At 35.8% G+C, this 26,894-nt stretch overlaps 1 protein-coding gene across 1 annotated transcript in view; it reads left to right on the top strand.

The window, feature by feature from the left end:
* Nucleotides 1-26,894, top strand: part of LOC129221961 (RNA-binding protein Musashi homolog Rbp6-like) — a 369,344-nt gene that overhangs the window by 102,480 nt on the left and 239,970 nt on the right. Inside the window, exon 3 of the mRNA XM_054856358.1 lies at nt 6,285-6,366. Coding sequence (XP_054712333.1) covers nt 6,285-6,366 — 82 coding nt within the window. The remainder of the gene's footprint in view (nt 1-6,284; nt 6,367-26,894) is intronic.

Below are 26,894 nucleotides of genomic sequence, written 5' to 3'. Positions count from 1 at the left end.
GCGAGAAGAATGTCTGTGGGAGAATAAAACGTAACCAAAAAAAAAAATTAATTAATTAATAAAGGATAGGTATCAACTACGGTCAAGGGAAAACAATAAGCAATTTGTTATTTCCCCCAAAAAAAATAATAAAAAATAAATAAAAGATGGACAATAGTTCGAAAACTTTCGAATGCAGTAGACTAAACAAAAAAATATTTATAAAACAATTGTGCCCATCATGTTCTCCACAACATTAGCTGCTCTAGAACGCAGAAGTACCCTCGAGTGACCAATCAGGAAACACGATCTTTGAAAGCTAAGCGACTGTACGCTGGAGTCCTTAATATGCCCTAAAATTAATGCGTGTCACGCGTGTAACAAATATTTTGTGAAACATTTCTGTTTGTACCAAAAAATAATAACTGACATCCTTCGGGTTCTAACAACGACCTCCTATACAACAGATAAAATAATTAATACATAAATGTTCTAAAGAATCAAAACTTTAAACTCATTTTTCTCCAGTTAAGAGGAATGGTGTTTGCTATACCAAAGGTTCGATTTGCAGAAATTTGACACTTGAAAAATCATTGTAGTGCGTTTTCGTTATTTTCACAAAAAACAATAGTTTATATACCTACAACATATCTGTCTTTTTTATAATAAGTATTTTATTTGATAAAAACTATGGCTGCACTCTTGTTTCAGCTAATGGTACAATTTTATACCGGTATACGAAATAATAAGTTCTTTTTTTTTCTTTTTTGGACTACATTTCTTGTTTCTTATAAAAACACTAGTGGTACTCGCACAGCTTTGCTCGTAGTAGAAAATCGAAAGATCATTTGGTTCGCCTGTATATTTACAATTGCTGAATTTCTCGCCAATTTACTTTGTCCATTTGCTCATCCATGTTATGGTAGCTTCCTCGCCCACGTTATGTTAATTTGCTCGTCCACGTTAGGTTAATTTTCTCGTCCACGTTTTGGTAATTTGCTCGTCCACGTTATGGTAATTTGCTCGTCCACGTTATGGTAATTTGCTCGTCCACGTTATGGTAATTGCTCGTCCACGTTATGGTAATTTTCTCGTCCACGTTACTGTAATTTGCTCGTCATCGTTATGGCAATTTGCTCGTCCACGTTATGGTAATTTGCTCATCTACATTATGGTAATTTGTTCGTCGACGTTATGGTCATTTGCTCGCCCACGTTATGGTAATTTGCTCGTCCAAGTTATGGTAATTTACTCGTTCATGTAATGGTAATTTGCTCGTCCACGTTATGGTAAATTGCTCGTCCACGTTATGGTAATTTACTCGTCCATGTTATGGTAATCTCCTCCGTAAAATGTTCTTAAAATTAGAATAGAGAAAGAACAAAATCGAATGTTCGAAAAATCGCTTCGAGGTGCTCACCCCTATGCTGCGAACTCATTTTGTGCCAAATTTCATTAAAATCTGCCGAACGATCTATGCGCGTAACAGACATCCTGAGAGACAGACTTTCAGCTTCATAATTAGTAGGGATTATTCAGTATTTTCAACTTTGTCGTACACATTGCAGCACGATTAACCATAAATTTAACAATAGTTCGAGCAACTCGTTACTTACTTTTAGTAAAATTTCTTAAATTTTTAGTTTGCTTATGAGCGAATTCCAAATGTTCGAACGCTGTGAAACGGGAATCAGCCGAAAATATAGTTGAGCGGCTCTCCTGTCATTAATTAGGACACAACAAGAGAACAATTTGCCTCGAAAAAAGGCAGAACACGAACTCGGACCACTTCCATGCAGCCGAAGATCCATGAATTTCGTTGCCATGGCGACGACAGTGCACCGGTTTCCGCGAGGCGGCGCTGCCCGATGACGGCCGAGTTGAGAGAGACAGAAAGAGAAACTAACGGTAACGAATTTTCCAAAATTCGTCCGACGTCAGAAAATGAAGTTAGAGATGATGACTTTTGCTTTCTCCATTGCAAGTCTTTCATTCTGTTATCGATCCCGCTCGGAATTTGCGGATAATACGCTCTGGGATTAATGTTGGAAAATAAACCAAAAGTCGACTATTCTTTTTCCTTTATTTTTAGAAAGCGGGAATGTTTCGGGAGGACATTGTGAGAAGATATGAATGCTTGCGATGGCTTTTCTTTTTTCTTTTTTTTTTTATTCCGACAAATCAGGTAATTGAATGAAAATAGGCGCTTGAATGCGAAAAAGTAGGTTCCTCGTTCTTCTTCATTCTATTTGTTGTTGGAATTTTAAAGCTCAATATTTCTTCTTAACATCGGCTACATATTCACCTTCAGTTGGAATTCAGCTTGGAATTTTAGGTTTCAATTTTACCGCAATAAAATACGCTTTTTTTTTTTTTTTTTTATTTTATTTTTACAGGCGCATCCAATTTTTAAGTTTCGTATTCATTCATGAATTTCATTTCCATAAAAAGGATTTGAACAAAAACTGGATTGGAATAAAACTGAAAATTAGTGATGGGTAATATTGCTATTTTTTAAGGATCCGTCCATCATCTGATGGTTATTTTCTTACCCGTACATTAACTCATTCATTTAAAAAAAAAAAAAAAAAAAGTTGCAGGTGACCTCACTACGAAAAATACTCGCTTACGTTGAAAATGTTTCATTGGATCAGTAATATTTTTTTAAGGAAAATCAACAAAAATAATCTTGAAGTGAGAAAATATACCTATAAAAAATTGATAGAAATGTATTTTGTTCAGCTTTAGATGTGCCAAGCAACTAGTGTTCCTTTTGTAAGATATTTCTGGGTAGCCGAGTGGGAAAATATCTGTTTTTCACTCAACTGTCATATGTTTGATTGGAGTATGGTACAAAATGAAATCGTAAATTTTTTTTTCATTAAAAAAAAAATGTGTCCTTCACTTCAGAAAATTTGCAAAATTGTGTACTTTTTATAGATCCATCACCGAATGCTATTTAGTAAACCATTTTCAATTAAAAAAAAAAACTAGAATTGAGTGTACGTTGCGTTAATACTCCTTAGTAGAAATATTATATCTCCAACTATAGTATGGTCTCTGATGGAAATAAAACAAAAAATGATTCTGAATGGGTATTTTATGTTAAACTAAAACATCAAAACGCATTTTAAAAAATTATGTTAAAAAATTATATAAGAGAGAGAGAGCTATAAAATAAACATTAATCAGGCAATAACACAAAACACAAGTACAAAGAAATTTTTCTGAAGGCGTAAAGCTGAAGAGCAGGTAAAGCTTTATTACAAAACTAGTGGCACCCGCACGGCTTTGCCCGTAATAGAAAAATTAAAAGGTGTTTTGGTTCGCCTTTATATTTACAAATAATGTATGGTGATTTTTCTCGCCAATTGACTTGTACCCATGTTACCGTTCCACTTTATGATAATTTTGTATCTCGCCAATTGGCTTGTGCCCATGTTACGGTTCCACGTTATGATAATTTCGCCATTTACTCGTCCATCTTGTGATATTTTTGTTCTTAAAATTGGAATAGAAAAAGAACCACATCGAATTTTTGAAAAATCGCTTCGATTTGCACACCCCCATGCTACAAACTAACTTTGTGCCAAATTTCATGAAAATCGGTCGAACGGTCCAGGCGCTATGCACTTCACAGAGATCCAGACATCCACCGGACAGAGAGACTTTCAGCTTTATTATTAGTAAAGATAAAGATAGAGACACATCTAACAATATGTTTACCACTACAGTGTAGTTTAAGGACTAATCAAATTTTAAATGATCTAATAGAATTATGGCAAGATTGACTTTTCACCGTTAATTTTCACAAGTCTGTCTTTTAGACTCATTCGCTGATGAAAGGCACATCCCTACTGAAAATCTTACTCTGTGTGACCTGTTATACCCTTAAGCATCTCGGTGTCCAAAATGGATTCCGTCTTTGAAAGTCACGAAGCGCCACTGTAATGTCAACAACATGTCGCAGCAAGTTTCCAAAGACAGTATACGAGGGCGTCACGAAACGACGTTGCAGTGACATCCTCACGGCATTCACAAAGCGACCAGTCAATTTTTTGTTGCAGGACGTCGCTGTAAAGTCACATGAAACATGTCACAAAATGACTGCTGTGACACGAAACCGAGAAGCAACATTGTGACTGTGACCTTAGGGACCCGCAGTGATTCATTGTCACGGGTTCGGTTCTGTAACTTTGCCGTGATATGTTGTGGTATCAGACAAGTCATAAATATCGACCTATAATACGTAAAAAGTTAAGAAAAACTCTAAAAAGCGTTAAATAAAAAACATATTTTAAAGAATAATTGATGAATACGATTAATGAATATGAGTAACCTTTGCTACTTTCTTTAGACGTCTTTTCGTTGATGGTTTAAGGGCACGGTGTTCGTATCTTGTTGATCTCTTGATTAAATTCCACGGACGTGGCCTCGTGATTTATGTTGTCCTGCCGAACTTCCAATACATCAATTTGAAGTGGGGAAACTGATAAACAGTTACTTTTTGTTTGTGCTTCTCCCAATATATATATTTACTAGTTATACCCGCACGGCTTTGCCCATAAAAGAAAAATTAAAAGATCTTTTGGTTCGCCTGTATATTTACAAATAATGTATGGTGAATTTTATCGCGAATTGGCTTGTGCCCATGTTATGATAATTTCGTATTTACTTGTCCATCTTATAATATTTTTTTTTTAAATTAGAATAAAAAAAGAACCACATCGAATTTTCGAAAAATCGCTTCGAGGTGCACACCCCCATGCTACAAACTAACTCTGTGCCAAATTTCATAAAAATCGGCCGAACGGTCTAGGCGCTATGCGCGTCGCGGAGATCCTGACAGACAGAGAGACTTTCAGCTTTATTTTAGTATAGAAGATAAAGAATACAGCTTTTTGGCACTTGCTTAGTTAAAACATCATTTGAAATGTTGAGTTATTTGATTTAAAATGAATCTCACAAGTTCATTTTTCTATTGGATCTTGCTTTTTGTGAGACTTCATAGACAAATTTTAGTTTCATGAAGAACAGCTTGACATTAATTAAAATGAAGACACTGAACATAGTTCATGTCATTGATAACAAAACTCACTAAATGAATGTTTTTATAATTTTTTATATATGCATCCCTGCAACATGGAATTGTGAACTTTTGACCTGATACCCTCTGCGTAGTTTGACCGAAACTGACGTACTTTTTTCAGTTCCTCATTAGTCTTCGTTTACCTTTCAGCGAAATCAAATTGTAAAGAACTACGATAATTATTACAAATTTAAAGATAATTATACGTGTTTTGGGGATGCAACAAACTGATTTTTCAATTTGAAAATATTTTGAGCTTCAAAACGCAATGAAAAATATAAAATAAAAAAGACATTGACACTTTCACAATGAAACTAGGAATTATGAATCTTCTCACTGTTACTGTGTCGCGCGTAGTATCTCAATCCCAGAAAGTTATCAAATTTGAAAAAAAGTAAATGCTCCTTTTAAGCCGAAAATATTATGCAATGTATATGGTTTTTTTTTCTTTTTTTTTTTTTTGCAAATTGTGTTGCACATAGTGCTATTTGCACACAATTTCGTCACTTTTTTCAGTCTTCACATGACCAGGAGAAAATGTAAAACATGAAACACCATGTGGGGTCATAGTGACACCAGGGTTAAATTAAGCCCGCTTTCCACAGATCATGCGCATGGCCTGCATAAAAGGAGCCCATGCCTTGTACTGTATCGTATGCACGGCTTGCATTGTACATGTCCATGCCTTGCATAATATATAACAATGCTCTGTATATCATGTATCTGACCTGTATAGGTCCACATGCTCTCTCTCTCTGTATAACCATGTGACTTGTGAAATTAAATGTAGTTCAATACTTGTTAATGATCAGGTAGAGCCATTAAATGCATCAAGCTGTTATTTTATATCATTTATTTTCCTTGGGAAAAATGATGTCTTTATATTTCGTGCTAAAATGTAGAAACAGCTATTAAAATACTGCAATTTTTTTAAATGAAATATATGTCAGAAACTGTCGTTTTGTTCATTTTGAGACCCCAGTCATTCATTTGAAAGTTAAGGATTAAGAGATTAAACTTATTAACCTTTATACGCAATTCTTGATCAAAGTTCCTTCATGTTATTAAGCGATCTAACTCTTAACGTTATTTGTTTACTATATCACTAATGATAAATAATTGATTTTTTTTTTTTTTTTTTGTTACATTCCACATTGATTTAGAACTACGTTTTATCGTATATGGTCTCTAAAAACTCTCTTTTCTTCTCTTTCAGAAGGTCTTAGAGAATATTTTAGTAAATATGGGGACATTACAGAAGTGATGGTCATGAAAGATCCTACAACGAGGCGGTCAAGGTAAGAACCTTTTTTTCATTTGAAGCTCAGTTGTACATAATCACTCAGATAGTTTGCCGCAGATTAATTAGACCAAATTTTGATGAAATGTTCAAATATGAGAGCCTCCTCTATGAAACAAAGCATTCATAATAAAAATCAATACAGTATAATCTCTATAACTCGAATTTATAACTCAAATATTCCTTTATCTCGAAGCTTTCATCTGGCACCAAACCTTTGAGACTGTTGCTGAAACTTCCCACTATAGAACTACCAATAACTCGAACATTTTAGCGGGTCCCTTGGGACTTCAAGTTATTGAGAGTTGAGTGTAATTTAAAATAGTTAGTAGTAAGGTAAACACACAAGTAAAGGTCAGTGCTTAGTAGTGCTTCAGTAGTGACCACTTCAAGTTTTATATTTAAAAAAAAAAGGATTCCAGGTTTTGGTAATACCTCCTGCACGTTTCATGAACTTTTAAATCCATTGAGAAACCTAGAATCCTATTTTTTAAATACAGTCGGACCTCCATATATCGAAGAAGCAATTTGCCGGAAAAGAATTCGATGTATAGAAACGATCTTATTTTATCCGTACAAATCTCCTAAAATACTAAAATTAAAGCTAGTTTTTGCGTATGAAACCCAATTTCTAATTTATACGAGTATCGGATTAAATGAAAGTTGATAATTAAAAAATTAACTGAAATTACATTTTTGCGCCGTCATACATCTTCATTCTTCGGCAATTAACTTGATCCGCAACATTAGGGGAGTTTCGTTTTGACTATGTATTTGAGAGAAAAGTAAAAAATCAATCTACTTAACTTGAATGATTTTTACTGAAGCTAAAAAGACTGGGAACGACAATCAACAGACAAAAGGGATAACTTGAAACTGATTTTACAAAGTTACTGGTTACAACTTAGATTTGAAATAAACTTGAGGGAATTTAAGAACTCCAGAACGGAACAACGACCTATCTACGCACCCTTCAACCCCAATCTCCTTTTGAGTTTCGTAGCAATCTTTAGTGAACAAAATATTCTCCCCTAACCTTCATTTTTCATGAGACAAACAGTCTGAAGTTAAAAAAAAAAAACTACGAATGTCTCGAAAAAATTTCGATATATAGAGATTTTTTCGATATATAGAAACAATTCTTCTATGTAATGGACATAGAAATTGCTGTTACTTCGATGTATAGAAAATTTCGATATGTGGAAGTTCGATATATGGAGGTTCGACTGTATAAACCTTGAAGTGGCCACTACTGAAGCACTAGCCACTACTACAGTGGGCACCGCTTTTATGAATCACGTTTATTCGAAACAGTTTTGATTCGAAAAGCATCTAATTCAATACTGTTGGATATTGTTCTGTTTTTGAAGATTTGATTCATTAAAGCGGTTGATTCAATTAACCACTGATTCAATTAACCGGCGTCCACTGTTGTGTTCACCTTAGCTGGTGAGTAATGAAAACATCTTTCCCAAGCTGTTGCAGATGGATTTCCTGCCACATGCAGACCGTGAAATTGCATGATAGCTTCCATTTTTCGCCAAATATTTCATTTTGGCGCTTTTCTTAAAATGTTGGCAGATTCTTAAGACCTCATATCTCGATAACGGGGGCACGTGGGCAAAAATATTTTGAGTGCAAAAAATGTCTCAATGTGCCCTTTCGATTGCTACCTATTTCAACTTTTTCCATTATCACATAACTCCAGTGGCGTAACTAGAAACTCCTCAAGGGGGGTGTCCTGTCTAAAACCAGCCAACTCTGGTACTTGGAAACATAAATTAACGCTGAGATAGTTTGATTTCACCCCCTTTCCTACGCCTCTACACTATTTGTGTGGTTCCCTGGTAAGTTATTTATTTAAGTTATTCATCATCCCCCCCCCCCCCCAGTTATTTCATTTTGTACCACAGCGGGTGCTAGACCAGGGATTGCTCGACTTCTGGTCTGGATTTATATTTAAAAAAAAAACATTCTTCAGGGACCCATCTAACCGGTTAAACCACAAATAGTTGTGGTTACGTGGGACCCTGTAGTGTGTGTGTGTGTGTGTGTGTGTGTGTGTGTGTGTGTGTTATCTCATTTTTAACCCAAAAATATCTCACAACATGGTCACCCAAAGCGATGCAGAGCCTAGCTTGGTAGCCTTTTTTCTGGTACTTACGTGATACATTTGCGTCCATTGTCAGCCTAAGTTCTTTCATCGAGCGTCGTCGAATCTGACTCTTTTGGGCAAGGAACAAGCCAAACGCGCTCTTCCAACCCAATCATCAAAAGCCGGTTGGAAAAAAAAAAAAAAAACAACAACCGCATTAAATCGGCAATTTCCTTTCAGGTGGAAGAAAGGAGATGAGAACGCAGGTAAATTCGATTCCACGCGGCGATGAATGAGGATGTTAATTAGTTCGAAAGAGCCAACAGCCGCCGAGAAAGAACAAAAATATCGGCGGTTCGCTATTAAAAGAGGAAATTTTAAGCGAGATGCGGATAATGGCGATTAGCGGCAGCGTACTTTTTGATCGGCGAAAGCTTTGTTTAAGAATCTGGGAGGTTATAAGGATAATTTGTTTTAACATGTGTGTCTGTCCTCCGAGGCAATCTTAATGGATGACACGATCTTAAGGAAAGGACTGATTTAATACTTATCGACCCATTACTCATCGCCGAATATAACTAATGAATCGAATAATGGGTCGAAAAAAAATAATTTGATGACAGATTTTGTGTTCAAACTCGATTTGCGCTAAATGGGAATGCGGAGGAATTTTTCGGAGAAAAGACATTTAAATGCCATTATTTTCCGTTTCTCTAAAGGTGCTGTCAAACATGAACTTTAGTGCAGATTTCTAAGTCTCAGCTCGTGAATAGGAAAAACCATAGACGTTCTTCCTTTTACTAGAGGGCTCCGCTCCCTAATCGTTTCGCTCACCAACCCCCGTTCGCCACATGTGGGGCCATAATGCCGCCTGCGACGGCAAGGAACTTATGATTTCAATGCGTAATTATGTTCCGTCTGAGGCAAGTTTGATGAAATTCTGTGGCAACTCTTCAGACATGTGTGGCGACCAAGCGAACGGAAGTGAAGAGATCTTTAGTGTGTGACGTAGCGGCTGCCTCAATGCTAGTTTCGTTTTTCTGATAATCAGTCGCAAACATGTCTCCACAGCTGCAAGAAGCGCCCAAATTGGAAATGCGTGCAGTGATTCAATTTTGTGGGCAAAAAAATGCTACTGCACTGAAATTTATGGGCTTCAGCATGAAGTGTATGGTGAAAATGCAATATCACGTTAAGCTATCGTGAAATGGTGCAACATGTTTGAGAGTGGACGTACAGATATTGACGACGCTGAGCGCGAGGGAAGACCAAGTTCAGGTGGGAAGTGTGGGATCACCCTCTCTAGCTGCCTAAATTTTTCACCTCCTGACTTCCATGTTTTTTGATCCCATAAAACAAGAACTTTCAAAGCAACGATACAATTCCGATGCCGAAGTGAAAGCTGCAACCCAGCAATGGTTATCGGACGGGATTTCTTTGCAGAAGGCATCGAAAACCTTATCTTGAACAGTGCAACTAACTTTCTGACTGACCCTCGTAGTATTTGAGCATAAATCACTACTACTGTAAAATCTTGATTTTCTCCAATACTGTTTTTTGGCGGGGGGGGGGGGGGGGTCACTTTCGTTGTAGGGTGTGGTATGCTAAGTTTCCTTTTCGGTTACTTGTGCAATCTTTTAGAATAGTATTAATCTTGACTCGATACTTTTATGAAACAACTATGTAAAGATTACTAAATGTAGTCTTTTTATAAAACAGCGAGTTAAAGCACAGAATATGGGATACCTTTTGTTTTTGTTACTCAAAACTAACAGGATTAAGAAAAAAAGTAACAATATTGAGCATAAAATAAAATTCAGAATTCTGGAATTAGGATCATTTCTGTTTAAAAGCTTAAACCAAAAATTTTATTTGTAAATTTTGATTTTCTAAAAAATAAGGAAAAGGTACTCTTTACACAGTATGTCTCCTATGATAGGGTACCACAAAAATAGCCCTAGAAAACAACCTTTGAAATTCATAAATCATTTATTTGCACTTCAAACAATTGTTATTATTAAAAAATATATTGCAAAACTAATTTGCACAAAATTGCAGAGCACTGCATGCGCGTGTTTTGGAGCGTATTTTTATGTAAAAAAAGTGAGCTGATGGATGAAAAGGTTTTATCTATAATTTCACTTCTTTTGAAAAAAAAAATGTTTTTTGTAACACCGAAAAACGTTTTCTGAAACTTTCTGTGACTTAATGTTATAATATTTCATTTTACTTTTCTACGCATAGCATTTCTTTATTTCTTAAATAATATTATGTGTTGTATATATGAAATGTTTCAACACCGAATCAGTTTATATATATACTAGCAAAAATACCCGGCGTTGCCCGGGTCAGTAATAATTGTGAGAAACAATAGCTACTTTCTTTCGTTTTCTGTTTTAACTGAAAGAACTCAAAGCACACCGCTTTCCGGTTGCTAAAAATCGAGCTTCTTCCTTACCCATAAAAGTAAAATAGCGATAAGTACAAAGAACGAACGAATATTCATTTAGAAACGAAAGCACGAATTTAAGCATATAAAAATTTGAAGAATTTCCAAAATATGAACTAACAAAAACAAAGATCACTAAAAAAAAAACGTGCGGTTTATTTAATTAAATCGTACACGCACAAAAAGAAAAAAAAAAGCTCTCTACTATGTTTCTCTAAGTGTGCAAAAGGTAGAGTTTCCAAATGTTTAAATGACTTTAAACATTTGGCTCCGGTTTGCTCCGGAGAAGCCTTGATTCAAAATTTTCATTATGATTACTTTTAATATTGCTGTTGTACGGCAACGAATTTTCGTAATAATGGGTTTTATATTTAATCATTTAATGGGGAAATTACACGACACTTACTGCTTTCCATCATAACGTTTTTAAACTAAGTTTTTGGGAATAAATTATAGCTTAAGTTACTCTCTGATAATGTAGCTATCTATGGTGGAAAAATGTTTAAAATCGGTCCAGTAGTTTTGAAGATTACTCCGGACATACATACACACACACACACACACACACACGCAGAAGTAGCCATTTATGTATAAAGATTTTCACCCCAAAACCATTGTTAACCCCTGATCATTTGAAAAGAACTCTGCACAACACATACGCGCAGCACCATTTTCATCTATTTTCCACTTCTCCTTTCATCCTTTTCGGATGAAAAAAAAGGTTGCTACTTGATTCTCCAACCAGATTTTCATTCGTAATAGAACGAGCCCATATGCTTAACGTTAATACAAAAGAAATAGTAACTTATAAAGTAATAATTTTTATCGTATAAGAACGGTGCAATGTGATTACCGTAGCACTGATTTAAAAAAAAAGAAAGAAAACGAAGAACGAAACAATTTTTATAACCTCCACAAATGCAACTCAAACCACTGCTTCTGATCATAACACAAAACATCAACTCTTAGACTACTGTGAAATACACCGCCTAACTTACTGAAAATTTTAGACTACTAGTTCCGATATTCTCCGTAGCTGTCGGACGTATGTGTGGAAAGAAAAACACATAGGTACCCATATTAGAAGTACCGTCAAATTGCGAGACTTTTCTCAAAATATTGTTTTTTAAATACACTGGCCTCAAAAAGTTAAGGTACAACCGGTTTTTTGCGTGCGTCTTATTTGAAAATGAGTAAATGTAGAAACAAAAAATTGTTGTAGGATATGTGTATTAAATAGTTTTTTATTGACAGCGTCATAGAAATTTGTATTAGTGTATTGCAAAAACGATTTATAACAAAAAAGGCAATCTCTGTGGAAAATTCCATTCTTGAAGAAAACAGAACATCACAGTGTCATGTAGTAAAATGTCATAGAAACAATATAAAAATGGGTTCTAATAAGGAATGTGTCCCCCTAACTCAAATGCATTGGTTGCATCGATTTTCCATGCTGTTTATTAAGGTGTTGGACACTGGAATAGGAAACAAAGACCAGACACAGAGTAAGCCCTGTTCCAGCTCATGTAACGATCTTGGAGGAGGATTTAAAGCAGCAACCTGTCTGTAGGGATAGTCCCAAAGATGTTCTATCGGAATCAGGTCTGGAGATCGAGCTGGCCATTCCATTCGTTCCAAACTGTGGTCCTCAAGCTCCTCTTCAACAATCCTTTTTCGATGAGGTCGTGCATCAGCATCCATCAGAATGAAGTCATTACACATATGCATCAAGGATCTCCTCCCCATGTCTCAGACCAGTCAGAGTTCCTCTATGAAACACATGCAGGTCAGCGTGACCAACGAGCGAGATCCCTGCCCAAACCATGGTTCCACCATCTCTATAACTGTGCCTTTCAATAGTGTTATGTTGATGGTATCTAGTGCGCTGTTCCCTCCAGATCAGTAGACGCCCTGAGTCACTATCCAATGCAAATCTGGACTCGTCTGTGAGCAGGACAGAAGACGATTGCTGCTCGGTCCAGGAAACATGCTTTCACAGTCAGCATAAGCGGATCTCTCACTGTGGTCCGTTGAGCGGAACACATGCAACTGGTCGTCATTCATAGAAACCTGCTTTGTAAAGACGATTTCGCACCGTAGTAGCAGAGATCTTCCTGATGCTACAAAGTGGTCTGTAACGAGCTGCGGACCAGTAGTGGTTCTTCTACTTCGAGCCGAAAGAACAAGAAAACGATCTTCTACAGGTGCTGTACCTCGTGGTCGGTATGGAATAGGTCTTCTGGACACAGAATCTTCTGATTGGTATTGATCCCAAAGTCGCTGAACAACACTACGAGACACATTGAGACTTCTAGCAGCATCAGCTTGAGACATTCCCATTTCCATCCAACTGCTCTCCACCTTAACGAAACGTGTAAACGACGTCTCTGAGACATTTTCTAAACTCTATTGACTAATGTCACCGAAACTGCCAACAACAGTTGACAATCAACACAACTTACACACAAAAGTACAAAGCTTGATATTAGCATATTTTTTTCTCACTCATAAAGATATGTTCTTTTCTACAAAATAAAAATGGCAGCTATCGTTTTTTGATAGACTGATTTAAAGTTCGTTATTATCATTTATGCAAACTATGCATTTTATTGTTACTGCGATTTTTTTTTTAAATAGTGAGCTTCGAGAAACATGTTGTACCTTAACTTTTTGAGACCAGTGTATTTATTTACATTAGAAGAGCTTTTAAAATGTCCTTGTCCAAAATTACCACATGGTCATAAGAACTCCATAGTGCCTTACATTCAAATTAGTTGAAAAATTCAAATTTCTTGTTTTATCAGTTCCATGAGTTTGATTGTCATGTTTCTGCAATTATATTATATTGAACCTATAAATAAATTGCAAAGAGAAAACCTATATTATTTGAGCAAATGCGTGATTTTTCCTTGTTTAAAATTCATTTCTATACCTCTTGCTGTAATTCTATTAAGAAAAAACAGCCAAATAGATCTCAGAACTTGGCATTCGATCACTCCCAGCGCAGGAGCAGGAACAGTGCTTAAGAAAGCACATCTTCGTATTTTACGAAGAAATTAGGATTAAGTGTGCCTTTTGGGAAATGGCTTCTATTTTTACTTCGAACTTAATGGAGCTTTTCTTAAAGGAACGATCAGCTATTGATTCTGACGGGGATATTTTCAATTTCGAACATCCTGTACGCGAAAATGACCTCATTTAAGAAAATCTGCGCCATTAGCGAATAAAAATAATCCCAAAGTTTCTAAGCACCGCTACCGTCGTAGGTAACATGTCGGAGCTATATTTCACGCTTGTCGGAATTTATTCTTCACAAAGGGATATTAAAACCAATTGCTGCCTTGGCGACTTGTAAAAACGCAGCCACGTAACGATTTGGCATCATTTTCCAAATTACATAAAGACGGCAGCCATGTTTCTGGCATGCTGCCAAGCAAAACCATTTTTTCCCCTCCTTTTACGATATAAAGATTTTTTTTTTTTTTTTTTTTGTTGGCAACCAGGTGCCAGAGATATTTAAATAAATGGTAGAGGCCTCGATACAAGTCCTTTTAACCTTTTTGGGATGGTGTATAATTTGGGTCCAAAGTATTTCGCTGCTTCGGGATGCATGGAATTTTTCTTTCGGAAATATTGTATCAAATACGTCTCGGGTGTAATGGAGTTTGTGAAAACTTGCTCTTTTCCCCGCTGAGGTTGAATTTTGAATTTATAAGGAATGGGTATCATGAGGTGAGATGTTTATAAGGTAATTTAAAATTTCTCAACGTTTGGCGCGATCTAAATGGCACATCTAATTGCCCAGGCTAGAATTTGCTTCCTTGCAAATGGAGGATTGCATGAATGCCAGGAAGAGTTTATTTAGGAGGTAGGAAATGTATTTGCATGACAGTTTTTAAAAATACATTTATATTCTGGATTGCGTAACAAATTCACATTTGTGCAGAAAGTGAAAATAGTTGGTAAGGGATGGATTGGCCAGCTAGCTGCACCCTCGAGCTTTCGTTTTTTTTTTCTTTTTTTTTTCGCCTTTGAATATGTGCTTTTTCGTCCCCCCCCCCTAAAACCTGTGAGCCTTCGTTTTTTTATTATTGTTTTTAGGAGTTATTTTTCTCCCACTCTCCCACAAACCTGTGCGCTTTCGGTTTTTTTTTTCCTCCGCTCTGGAATCTGTGCCTTCGTGTTTCTTCTTTACTATAAGGGCCGTGGTAGCCCGATCGGTAGAGTGTCGGATGCGGGGCCGGAGGGTCCTGAGTTCGAATTTCGATGGTCGAAGATCCACCGTCGTCATTAAAGGGGACTGGGCGACGTTAAATATGCTCGTGGTCTCTATGTTCTCCAAGTGAAACGATACCTCTGGGGGTGCTAGCACCAGATAGCTATTAGCTCCTGGTCTAGTTCTAAATTCTCATTAACTGTTCGATCCGGTGATGGTGCTGCCATCTATCGGTATAAAAATAATGGAGGCAAGGCACTTAATATGCAGTCCTCGACATAAATACAGTTGTAGTCAGTTGTGACTCGGAATCGAAATCGAATCGAAATCGAAAATTCTTTTCTATCGCCCTCTCACCTGCGCGCCCTGTGGGAGTTAAGGTTAGCACCTTCTTATGGGACTCAGTCTGCCCCTTTGGTTGACAACAGGGCTGTGGATTCGAAGGGAAAAGGATCGACTCCGACTCTACCTCAAAATCAGTTCGACTCGAACTCCTACTCTGATTCCGTGTAGCACTGGCAGAGTTGTGAACTCGGAGGGAAAATGACTGACTTCGACTCCTGAAATTTAAAAACCTTCGGCTCCTGAATCCAGGGGCGTAGCTAAGGGGGGGGTTTTGGGGACAAAACCCCCCCCCCCGAAAAGTTAGTCTCAAAAAAAAGAGAAAAAGAAGAGAGAAGAGAAAGAAAAAAAAAAGAAAAGGGAAAAATTCCAAGCGATTATACATACATATATATATATATATATATATATATATATATATATATATATATGTATATATATATATATATATATATATATATATATATATATATATATATATATATATATATATATATATATATATATATGTAAGAACCGCCGCTCGGTTCTTATTACGAATCTTGTTTTCGCAAGTTGCAGTGTTGTGGCGTGATAATCTACCACGTAGGAAGAGGACAGAGCTACATTCACTAATCACATCTTTATTTTTACATGGAATATGACAGCAGGAACTTCTCTTAACTAACCCCCTGTTTAGTTGTGCCACGATTTTTATATAGGGAATATCATTAAAAGGTTGCAGATAATTATCCCTCGATCATGTGATCGCACGTGATCTATATAGGAGGAGCAGATTGGAATAACAAAATATTATTGGGCTTTGCACCGCAGACAGAGGCTGGCTTAAGTCTGGAGGGAAAAAAGTGTCTGGTAGGTACTTTAAGGGGAATCTCATCTGAGCCCACAACATAGCCATATATGGTGTGAGAAGCATTTAAGTGTGTAATAAATAATGTCTGTGACTCATACGCGCTGACATATAAGTGAACAGAACTTAATATGGAAAAGGCCTAGCAAAGGATTTTTCATATTACATCCCCCCTCCCCCAAAGAATACGACAGGATTGAATAAGGGGGGAAAATGAAGACGGGAAATTATCTGCAACCTCTTCCTTTTTTTTTCTTCACTCTTCTGAAATGTTATAACATTATACACATTACCTATACAATAACACTACAGCTACTAATAAAAACACAGTACACTTAAAATGACATTGTAGTTTGAGGTCAAATTATGTAACACTCAATACTTTTTGTAAGTTCTCTACATAATTCAACATATGTACTCAACATTCTTTCTTCTTTTAGCTGAACGATGAACAACAATCTTATTTCACTCGTGAGATAGCTTGAAGTTGCTCGGTACATTATATTTCCTCAGTTTAGATATATGAACTGTTTGTGTTTTTTCTTTGGTATGCGCATTCGGTTTGTTAATTTCATAATTAACATCTGAAATTTTTTGAAGAATTTTATATGGTCCACTGAATGGTTGAGACAGTTTTCGAGAATTAGGGTATTTGAATTCTTCATATATGACAGTGTCATTTGTGTTAAAAGTTTTGTCCACAAATCTTGCATCGTAGTATATCTTATTTATTTCGTGGTATTCTTTAGTTCTTTCAACTGCCAATTTCCTTGCTTGTTCGACCGGAGGATATATGTCTTCTTTTATTGGATTTTCAAAAGGTACACTACCATACATTAAATATGAAGGAGGAAACTTTGTTACTGAGTGTGGAGTCAAGTTGTATTCTTGAGTCACCTGCTCCAGTAATTTAGGCCAAGGAACTTTTTTAGAACTTTCATTTACTTTACACTTTAATCGAGTGACAATTGTTTGGTTTAGTCTTTCCACTTTGCCATTACATTCTGGCCTGTGTGCTGTAGTCAACAATTGTTTAATTTTATTGTGCTTTAGAAACTTCTTAAAATGGGAAGACGTAAATGCCGGATTCTTATCACTCAAAATACTTTTAGGCACTTGTACGCTGAAAACTTGCTTAAGAAAGTTAATGTATGTTTCAGAAGTAATTGACTTTGACGCAAAAGACCACATATATCTTGAATGATGGTCAATGATTAATGTCATATACTTTTTAGTGGAGTTGTAGTAATTGAAACCAGCTACACTATCTACTGCAACAAGATCAAATGCTTTTTCAACCGGAGGCATGGATTGTAGCAGGCCAAATCTTTTTTGCCGAGGTTTTTTATTTACCTGACACGTATGACAATGCTTGTTAAAATTAGTTATGTCTATTGTTATATTTTGCCAATAGTAAACAGGCGTAAGTAAATTAATTGTTTTTTGAATTCCTGGATGTCCAAATTTTTCATGGACAGTTTTGAGTAGTTTATATCTTAAGGAGAATGGAACAACAATTCTTGTAAAACCCTTTCTACGCAGGCATAAAATATTATTAATTTCAATGAAATTACCCGTTAAATTGTCATTTTTTTGAGCCTCTTTAATTTCCTCCAATTGCAGTAGATGTGAAGCTTGGGTTCCAGTAACTGTTACTGCATCTTCCTCTTTTAGATTACTTTTAGGTATATCTCTAGAGAGCATATCAGCCTCAAAATTCATGGTACCTTTCGTGTACCTAATATCATAGTCATACATGCTTAATAACAAGGACCATCGGAACAAACGTCCTTTTAAATTTTTTACATTTTTGAGCCAAACTAACGAGGCGTGATCAGTATGTATGGTAAGTTTTCGACCAAAAAGATAGTGATGGAATTTGTTTAAAGAATCGACTACAGCCAGACATTCCAGCTCCGTAATTCCATAATTTTTTTCATAATCCTTTAAAGAGCGGGAATGGAAAGCTATAGGATGTAAGGTACCAGAATCATCAGGCTGTTTCAGTACTGCTCCCACACCAGTTTGACTCGCGTCAACACAAATATGGCATTCTTTGCTGGGATCAAATATTTTTAAAATAGGTTTACAAATTAATGAATTTTTCAATTCGATTTTCCTCAAAACATTTTTTCTTTTTAGTTTTGTTAACTCTTTTTCTACGCTTACTTTTCTTCAATTTAGTATTTTCATTTCCAGGATCATTATTTTCACTGTCCTTAACCTTGATTTCAGGCAAAATGTGCAAAGACAAATCATTTAGCGCGGACTCAGAAAAAGTGATCAGTTTTTTCCGATCCTGCATAACGACCCGTCTCATACAGTCAATGACTAAATGAAATCGAATGCAACTCTTTAAACCTAATATGGCATATGGTAAATCGGTGTCTAGAATAAAAAATTCCACCGGTCTAACGATATTACCAACTTTAAGGTGGAGCGTGCATGTTCGGTTAAGTGACAGAATTCCCTGGGTTTGCTTAACATTCACGATTGTTTTTTCTTCAATCGAGACATTTAATGTTTTTGCAATCACACTAGGAATAATGTTTAAGGTTGATCCTGTATCTAAATTTAAACATATCTTTTGCAATAAATTCGAGTTTCTTTTATTTTTAGTGTACACTTCATTATATAATTTATTTTCATTATATAATTTCTTTTCACTTTTGTAGATTATTTCGCCTTCTATATACCCGGGAACTAGTAATTGTCATGATTCATTTGAATTTTCCTCTCCTTCCTTAAATTGTTTATCCTTATTCGGAGACTTTAGTAATGGTTCAACCGTCGAGGTATTTGGTTTATTTATGCAGGTTTGTCCCCAATGATATGCGTTAATAATTCCTTGTTGTGCGCAGAATTTACAAGGATTAGGAGGTAGCTCCAGTGTATAATGTGTTGTTTGTTTTTTACGGACGTTCTTTTCCTTATTTTGGTTTAAAACACCACGTTTGTCCTGTGGTTGACTAAAATTATTTCGTGGAAAATTATTTCTACTTTGGTGAGCGTAATTAGGGTTTTGCCGAAAATTGTTTTGCATTTGGTTTCGCGGTACCCAGTTTTGATAAAATTGGGTAGGTCCCCTATAAGCACTTGGTTGTTGTGTCTTGGTCTTAAATTCATTTTTTGACATTTCGTGTGGTACCTCGTTAATTATCTTAGTGACCACTTGAAGCCATTCTGTAGGAGTTTGCGGGTCTTTAATTAGCAGAAAAGGTTTAATTTGTTGCGGTAACCCATCTGAGAGCCCTTCTAGAATATGTTTGTTACTGAGATTTATTTTCCTCCCCAGTTCTACTTTTTCAGTGAAATAAGAGAATAATTCTTTGGCGTTTCCCGAGAATCTCAAGTTCTGGAAATCTGTGAAACTACTCATCGGGGTGAAATAATGTTCCTCAAAAATGTCTATTATCTCGCGAAAAGAAGTGCAACACAAACATTGATTAATATAGATTTTTAAGGCGGATTCGCGAATAAATTTCTGAAAATTTTTTAACTTCCAGCTATCATTTAATTTATTTAGGTTCGTTTGTTGGTTAAAATGAGCTAACCAAGCTGAAAAATTTATTCCCAACTCTGGCTCAAACAATAAGATTTCTGGATTACTACCCGTATTTGTTTGTTTTGCTTCATTTTCAGAACCAGAAATCCCGGCTAAATTTAGTTCTTGTATTCTCTCAGTCACAGTTTGGCATTCCGCATCTGTGTTATTTACGTTTAATTCAGGCGGTACCTCAGCTTGAGTTTCCGCATCTTTTCGATTTGACTCTTTGTTTTCCATTTTTGAATTATTTTTATTAGAAGGGACTATTTCTGGGTCATTTTCTATTTCAAGGTTTTGACTAGTTTTGCCACTACGCAATATCATTATCTCTAATTTCACCAAGCTTTAAAGCATTTCTTCTACTTTCCACATTCATATTCAAATTACTTAGTAAAATTTTAACAAATGATACAAATTAAAGACATATAAAAATAGTACCACAAAAGAGACTATCTTACTTTAAATCAGAACAGAAAACACATTTACATTACATGAAACATTTTTGGCAACCAAACAAAATACTACCATAACGGCATGAGCCTTTTAAAGAGCTTGGCCGATAAATATTATACATATTAACCATAATTAATGCAAAGAGATCATGAAAACCTTTCCCTAAAAATCACAATATGGACGAAAATACGTATTTCAAGAAAGTAAAAGTATCATATTCCGAAATCTAAAAACAAATGTAACTCAATCACCAGCCTGATCTCAAGATTTCAATTGAACGAAAGGGAAAAAAACACACAAGAGATCCTTGCAAATCGAACTTTCAACGAGCGAGGCCCCTTTCATCTGATCATCACAGTAAACCATATGGTGGCACAATTTATCACCAGCAAGTCGATCCTAATGATGTTTTCGCACACTGGATGGGTCACACTCTCACATTCAACAGATGCGCTGAGCACCAACACTCGGAAAAATCTTCGCTGGAGTTCCACTGAAATGATCTCTGGTCTCCGTCTGGCACTTAAAACTTTCTTTTTCTTTCTTAGGATATTCTGAAGTGGTTTCACTGTTGTTAGCGGTTAACTCCGAAAGACACTGTTTCGATGTCTTGAAGCAAAAAATCCTCTTGCGGATGAAGCATGGTATTATCTTACGCAAATCACTCAATGCTGTAAAAATTTTAAAACGCTACAGCTCTGCCCTCATTTATAATCCTACCGGCTTGTAAGAACCGCCGCTCGGTTCTTATTACGAATCTTGTTTTCGCAAGTTGCAGTGTTGTGGCGTGATAATCTACCACGTAGGAAGAGGACAGAGCTACATTCACTAATCACATCTTTATTTTTACATGGAATATGACAGCAGGAACTTCTCTTAACTAACCCCCTGTTTAGTTGTGCCACGATTTTTATATAGGGAATATCATTAAAAGGTTGCAGATAATTATCCCTCGATCATGTGATCGCACGTGATCTATATAGGAGGAGCAGATTGGAATAACAAAATATTATTGGGCTTTGCACCGCAGACAGAGGCTGGCTTAAGTCTGGAGGGAAAAAAGTGTCTGGTAGGTACTTTAAGGGGAATCTCATCTGAGCCCACAACATAGCCATATATGGTGTGAGAAGCATTTAAGTGTGTAATAAATAATGTCTGTGACTCATACGCGCTGACATATAAGTGAACAGAACTTAATATGGAAAAGGCCTAGCAAAGGATTTTTCATATTACATATATATATTTTATATATATATATATATATATATATATATATATATATATATATATATATATATATATATATGTATATGTATTTTATATATATATATATATATATATATATATATATATATATTATAAGAAGTAACCCCCCCCCGAAAGTCGGGTCTAGCTTCGCCACTGCCTGAATCCCACTCCTTTTAACCAAAATCAGTCCAACTCCTCGACTCCGACATCGCTGCCTTGCAGCATCATTTTGCAACCTTGTAATTTTACAGCCTTGGTGGTTTTAAAATCCGAAGGAAGTAAATCCACTTCAAGGGTTTTTTCGCGGGCTTTCGAATGAGACAGTCGGAAAATTATCTTGCTCTTTAATGCCATTTTCAGGTCCAAAAAATGAAATTCGAACGGTTTGGTACTTTTTCGACATTCGAAAAAACCCCTACGTTCCTATTTGGGTGCCCGAGTACCGCTTTGCCGAATTTGGTCCAGATCCGACGTAAACTGTGAATTTGTAAGGGAACATACATGCATACCAAGGGTGCCCATGGGGGGGGGGGAGGGGTTATGGCGAAAGTTGCGCCATCAAAATTTTTGGGGGAGAATTTTTTATTATTTTTTAAAATTTATTTATTTAATTTTTTTAAATTTATTTATTTAATTTTTTTTTAGATTTATTTATTTAATTTTTTAAAAATTTATTTATTAATTTATTTTTAATTTAAATTATTATTTTATTTTATTTTGTTTATATTTTTTATCATTTGTTTATTTAGTTTGTGTGTGTGTGTGTATGTCATTGGCGAAGCACAGAACTTTTCTAATAAAATGATAGTAATTAAAAACAAATAAATAAATGAATAATATTTCTAAAAAATATTTAAAAAAAATTATAAATTAAAAAAGAGAGATAAAAAATAAAAAAGAGAAAGAGGGTTGAAAAAAATAGGGGGGGGGGACTTGCGCCATTGAATTTTGGGGGGGATGGGTACTCCCTGATGCATACTTAGTAAGTACTTTCTAAGTATTCTTTGATTCTTTGTTTTATTTATGTAGATGATCTTAGAGAAAAGCCGTGCAGGTTGTACTTGATTAGATTTCCCTCAGTTCAGGGAGAAGTGGATGTCTTTTATATGTTTTTAGCGGCACTTATATGATTTATACTGTTTTTAAGCCAGACCAAATTTTCACAATTCGATAACAAGAAAATATTTCTGGAAATAAAATATTGAGCGTCAAATAATAACCAGTTTAACTAGTTGTTCATCACTTTCCCTTTAGGTGTCCATATGTTCCAAAAGAACCTTGATTGACGTTAGGTAAGTCGTCTCTTGCGCATCTGTATTCAAACAATATCTGACCCATGAAAATGAATTATGTCACCAGGCCTGATAAAGGAACAGGAGGTCGATCGATGGTGGCAGAGCTGATATTGAGTAATCGCGATTCGTTGGAAATTATCTTAAGTTTCCCGCTCTTCTCGGCATTCCCACAAAGGGTAAGCTTGATTGATTTACGACCCGCCGACTCTAATGTGGTCATCGTGGCAGATATGTGACGTCAGAGAGCGATTTTAAAAGCCATCTGGCTCATTGTCGGCGTGTTAAGTCACGAAATTAATCCATCACGGAAGGAGAAGAGTTTCTGGATCAGATCGAAAACGCTCGGGATTGATCATCACTCGGAGAAAGTCAGAGAGCCCTTTCGGATCTTATGAATGGAATGCATGCCAACAAAATGGCACTGAAAGAGACTCGTGTGAAGGTTCATGTAATTCGAATTAGCAGAAAGTTAAATTACACTTTGAAATGGGTTTCTTTATGCTAAATTTAGAATTTATGAACACTAGCGAAATCGTTAAAAAAGAAAAGAACAGATATGTACATCCTTTCAGCACCTAAGAGAGAATATTATCTCCGCCAACCGACCTCTTATTCACTTTTCAAATTCAAAACTATCCTGTTTCTCAGCCTTTTTGAGCCGTGGACCGACATTTCGCGGACCAGTTAGGATTTTCATTCTTTTTTTTTTTTTGAAACGAAAATCTTTCGACTCGCGGATCATTCAAAAAAAAAAAAAAAAAAAAAAACATGCCGGTAAGAGTTTTTTTTTTTTTTTTTTAATGTATAATAAACAAAGTATATAAACTCTTACTTATCCATAAACTTTCAACTGACATAAAAAATATTTAAATGCAAAGAAAAGTCATCCATGTAACAACATTAGTAGTAGTATGTATTTGAAAAATATCAAAGAAAATTATAAAAATTAAGCACAAAATACATGTAAAACTGTCGTATAGAATATTATTATTATTATTTTTAAGGAGAAAATAAATCTTTCAATGTGGATGAACAAAAGTCTCAGAGGTCAAATTTTTCTGCAAACCGGTGCCTGCCGGCCTCTTGAGCATCACTGCTGTAGAGCACGAAGAGCTTCCTCAAATTGAGGAGGAAGATTGTTTTAGGTAGACTCCAAAAATCAAGGATATGATCAACAAAATCAATGGACCACTGGAACATCCATGACCTTCCAGGATTTCAACACAAGACCCGGGAGAAAATATACTCTGGTGCCAAAAACCCTGGGCTTCATCTAAATAGGAAACAGTTTTGCAGAAGTTCATGAGTGTTATTAAGATTGTTTTCAAAGCTCCTGCGTGTTTCTCTATTTTTGTTTTAACCTTTATACAAAATAATTGATGGATTTGCATGAAACTTTTACCATATACTTTAAACTCTAGTACAAGCTTAATTATAAAATTTCATTAAAATTTTTAACTAGAAGATCAATTAATTTTAAAAAATGTAAATAAGCTTAACGATAATTAACAAAACTTTGAAAAGTCCCTTGCGTAATTGTTTTGATTTCACAACACTAGAACTTAATTTAAGTCATTCTCTATACTATAATAAATAAAACAAAACTCCCAAAATTGTCCTCATACTCAAATAAATTCAAAAAATAAAAATTTCAAAAATTTGACAAAAATTTCTTCCTTTTGAACGTCCAGTGTCCCCTTAAAGATCAACCAATATTTACAGTTCAATCAGTGGCGTCACTACGTGGGGGGGGGGACGGTACGCCCCGGGTGTCACCCGTCTGGAGAGTGACACCCAAAGTGGAATTGCAAGGTTTTAAAAACTATAAAACTAAAATGCAATTTTAGGACTATAAATTTGAAAATTTTCCGGGGCATGCAACATTGAAACTTTTTTTGTGCACGTTTGTAGGGGAAAGGGGGGTTGACATCAAACATTACCACCCCGGGTGTCACTCCTGCTAGGTACGCAACTGGTTTAATCATTCATGATTCACGTCGGATCAGTATTTTGGTGATGTTTTTTCTTATTTATGTACGTAAGAACATGTAGACACTAAAAAAAGAATTCGAGTTTGGCCTCCCGAGATATTGTCAACGAATTTTCTCGTGACGTCAGTATGTGTTCTTGCAGTTGTGTACTCGAGCCCGTCTATTAGAATATCGGTTAAAAATATATTCCGCTTGTTGTAATAAATTTTCAATCTGCCAAATCGTTGTAGTTTGTTATTTTGATCCAAGATGACGGAATGTCCCTCTCATTAGAGTAATTGTTCGTAACAACTTGACTATTTCATGAAGCTGGCTCGACTGTATTATGTACCTCGAAAAAAGTTAGATGTTCCAAAAGATTTGTTTACTCTTTTCTTTCTTTCTTTTCTTTTTCTTTTTTTTTTTTTTTTTTTTTTTTGAGAAAATTAAGGTTTATTTCAAGTTGTTTTTTTTACAATGATATATTTTCCAAAACGTCACGTAATCTATTTTTCTAGATCACTGAATATTTCGCGCATAAGGCAAGCAGTAGCGACACAGATCTGCCGGTATTTTATCAGTGCTGTAAGTGGTTGTTTCTTTTCAACATAAATCATTTTTTTTGTTATTATAATAAATATACTTTGTATAGACCTGTAAGTAACTAATGTGGTGCCTTCATCTGCTTTTTCTTATTCACAATCTGCATGTATAATATTCCGAACTGCAAATGAACGCACCTCAATGAATACACAGTTCTTAATATGTTTCAAAAGTTTTTTTTGTTTAGATTGGCAACGGTTATCGTCCTTCGAAAACAATCTAAAAAAAAACTAAAAAATGCTTTTTGTCCATTGTTTAGGGGCATTCATTATTGGGTTTCTTCGCCTTTTTACTCCCCTCCCCGCACCTCACAAAAGAAAAAAAAAGAAAAAAAAAAACGAAGCATGAAGAAGAAATTAAAAGTTATTCCTTTTTTAATAATTGCACAACTTAACAAAAACGTTTTAAAGCCGTTTATTGAAATGTTTTTAACGATATTATTAGATTATTAAAATGAAATTGATTCGAAGGCTGTTTAGTTCATATGTCCAAAAACATGTTTTTACATTTAGCAGTTAGTCACCGCCCATTAGCCAGGGCTAAGGCAGAACTACATGCAATATACCAGATACTCGGGCTATCACATCCAGAGACTGCAGAACTCATCAGTGTGGATTAGTGAATAACCAAGCTGGTGGCATCTCATTGCACCCAGCTTAGTTACCTCTTAATAAAGACTGATGAGTTCTAATAAGAACGAAACAGCAGTCTCTGGAAGTGAAAACCGCAGGGTCACAGAGAGCCAAGGCGGAACTCTTATCAGTTATGTTGCCAGGCCCATCCCGCCCCCTCAAAAAAAGAAAAGAAAAAGGGGAAATCAAGATAAAATGTCGGAAAAGAAAGGGGGAAAAGAAGAAAATAAAGGGAGGGGGAGAGAAAAGGAAAAGAGGGGAAGAAAGGAAAAAAAAGAGGGGGAGAAAAAATATTAAAACTGCTTCCTGAAGAAAACAATTAACTCTATTTTAGGTGCCACAACAGTCAATATCAAAAGAGTAAATTTTACTTAATCTTTGTGTTCTATCTTATTCGGAGCACCCCCCCCCTTTTTTTTCTTTCCTCTCGCCCCCTTTTCCTTCTTCCTTTCTTCTTTGTTTTCTTTCATTCTTTTCCTTCTTTCTTTTTTTTTTTTTTGCGCCAGTGTCGCCGGGCCCCCAAAAAGCCTGGGCCTCTAGTTTCCGACTAGGCTGACATGGTTGGGCCTAGATAACTGGACTGTCTAGTATAGTGCATGTTTTCTCACGCTCTATCGATTGCTACTTACTGGAACTTTTTTCATTTTTACCCTATCCTATACTTTCCTGGCTAGGAACCCGATCGACGTCACAAAGTCCTTAAACTTCGTATCAACCACTGCCTGCATCAAGTACTATTTTCTCTTCCGTATACTCGCAATTCAGCCGCAGAAATATCCACAATTTCCTCAACTAAGGAGTCGCCGACTATTTCCGTGATGAGGCC

The sequence above is a fragment of the Uloborus diversus genome, chromosome 5 (genome assembly GCF_026930045.1).
Source record: "Uloborus diversus isolate 005 chromosome 5, Udiv.v.3.1, whole genome shotgun sequence".
Taxonomy (NCBI): Eukaryota; Metazoa; Arthropoda; class Arachnida; order Araneae; family Uloboridae; genus Uloborus; species Uloborus diversus.
This window is presented reverse-complemented; position numbering and strand designations above follow the sequence as displayed.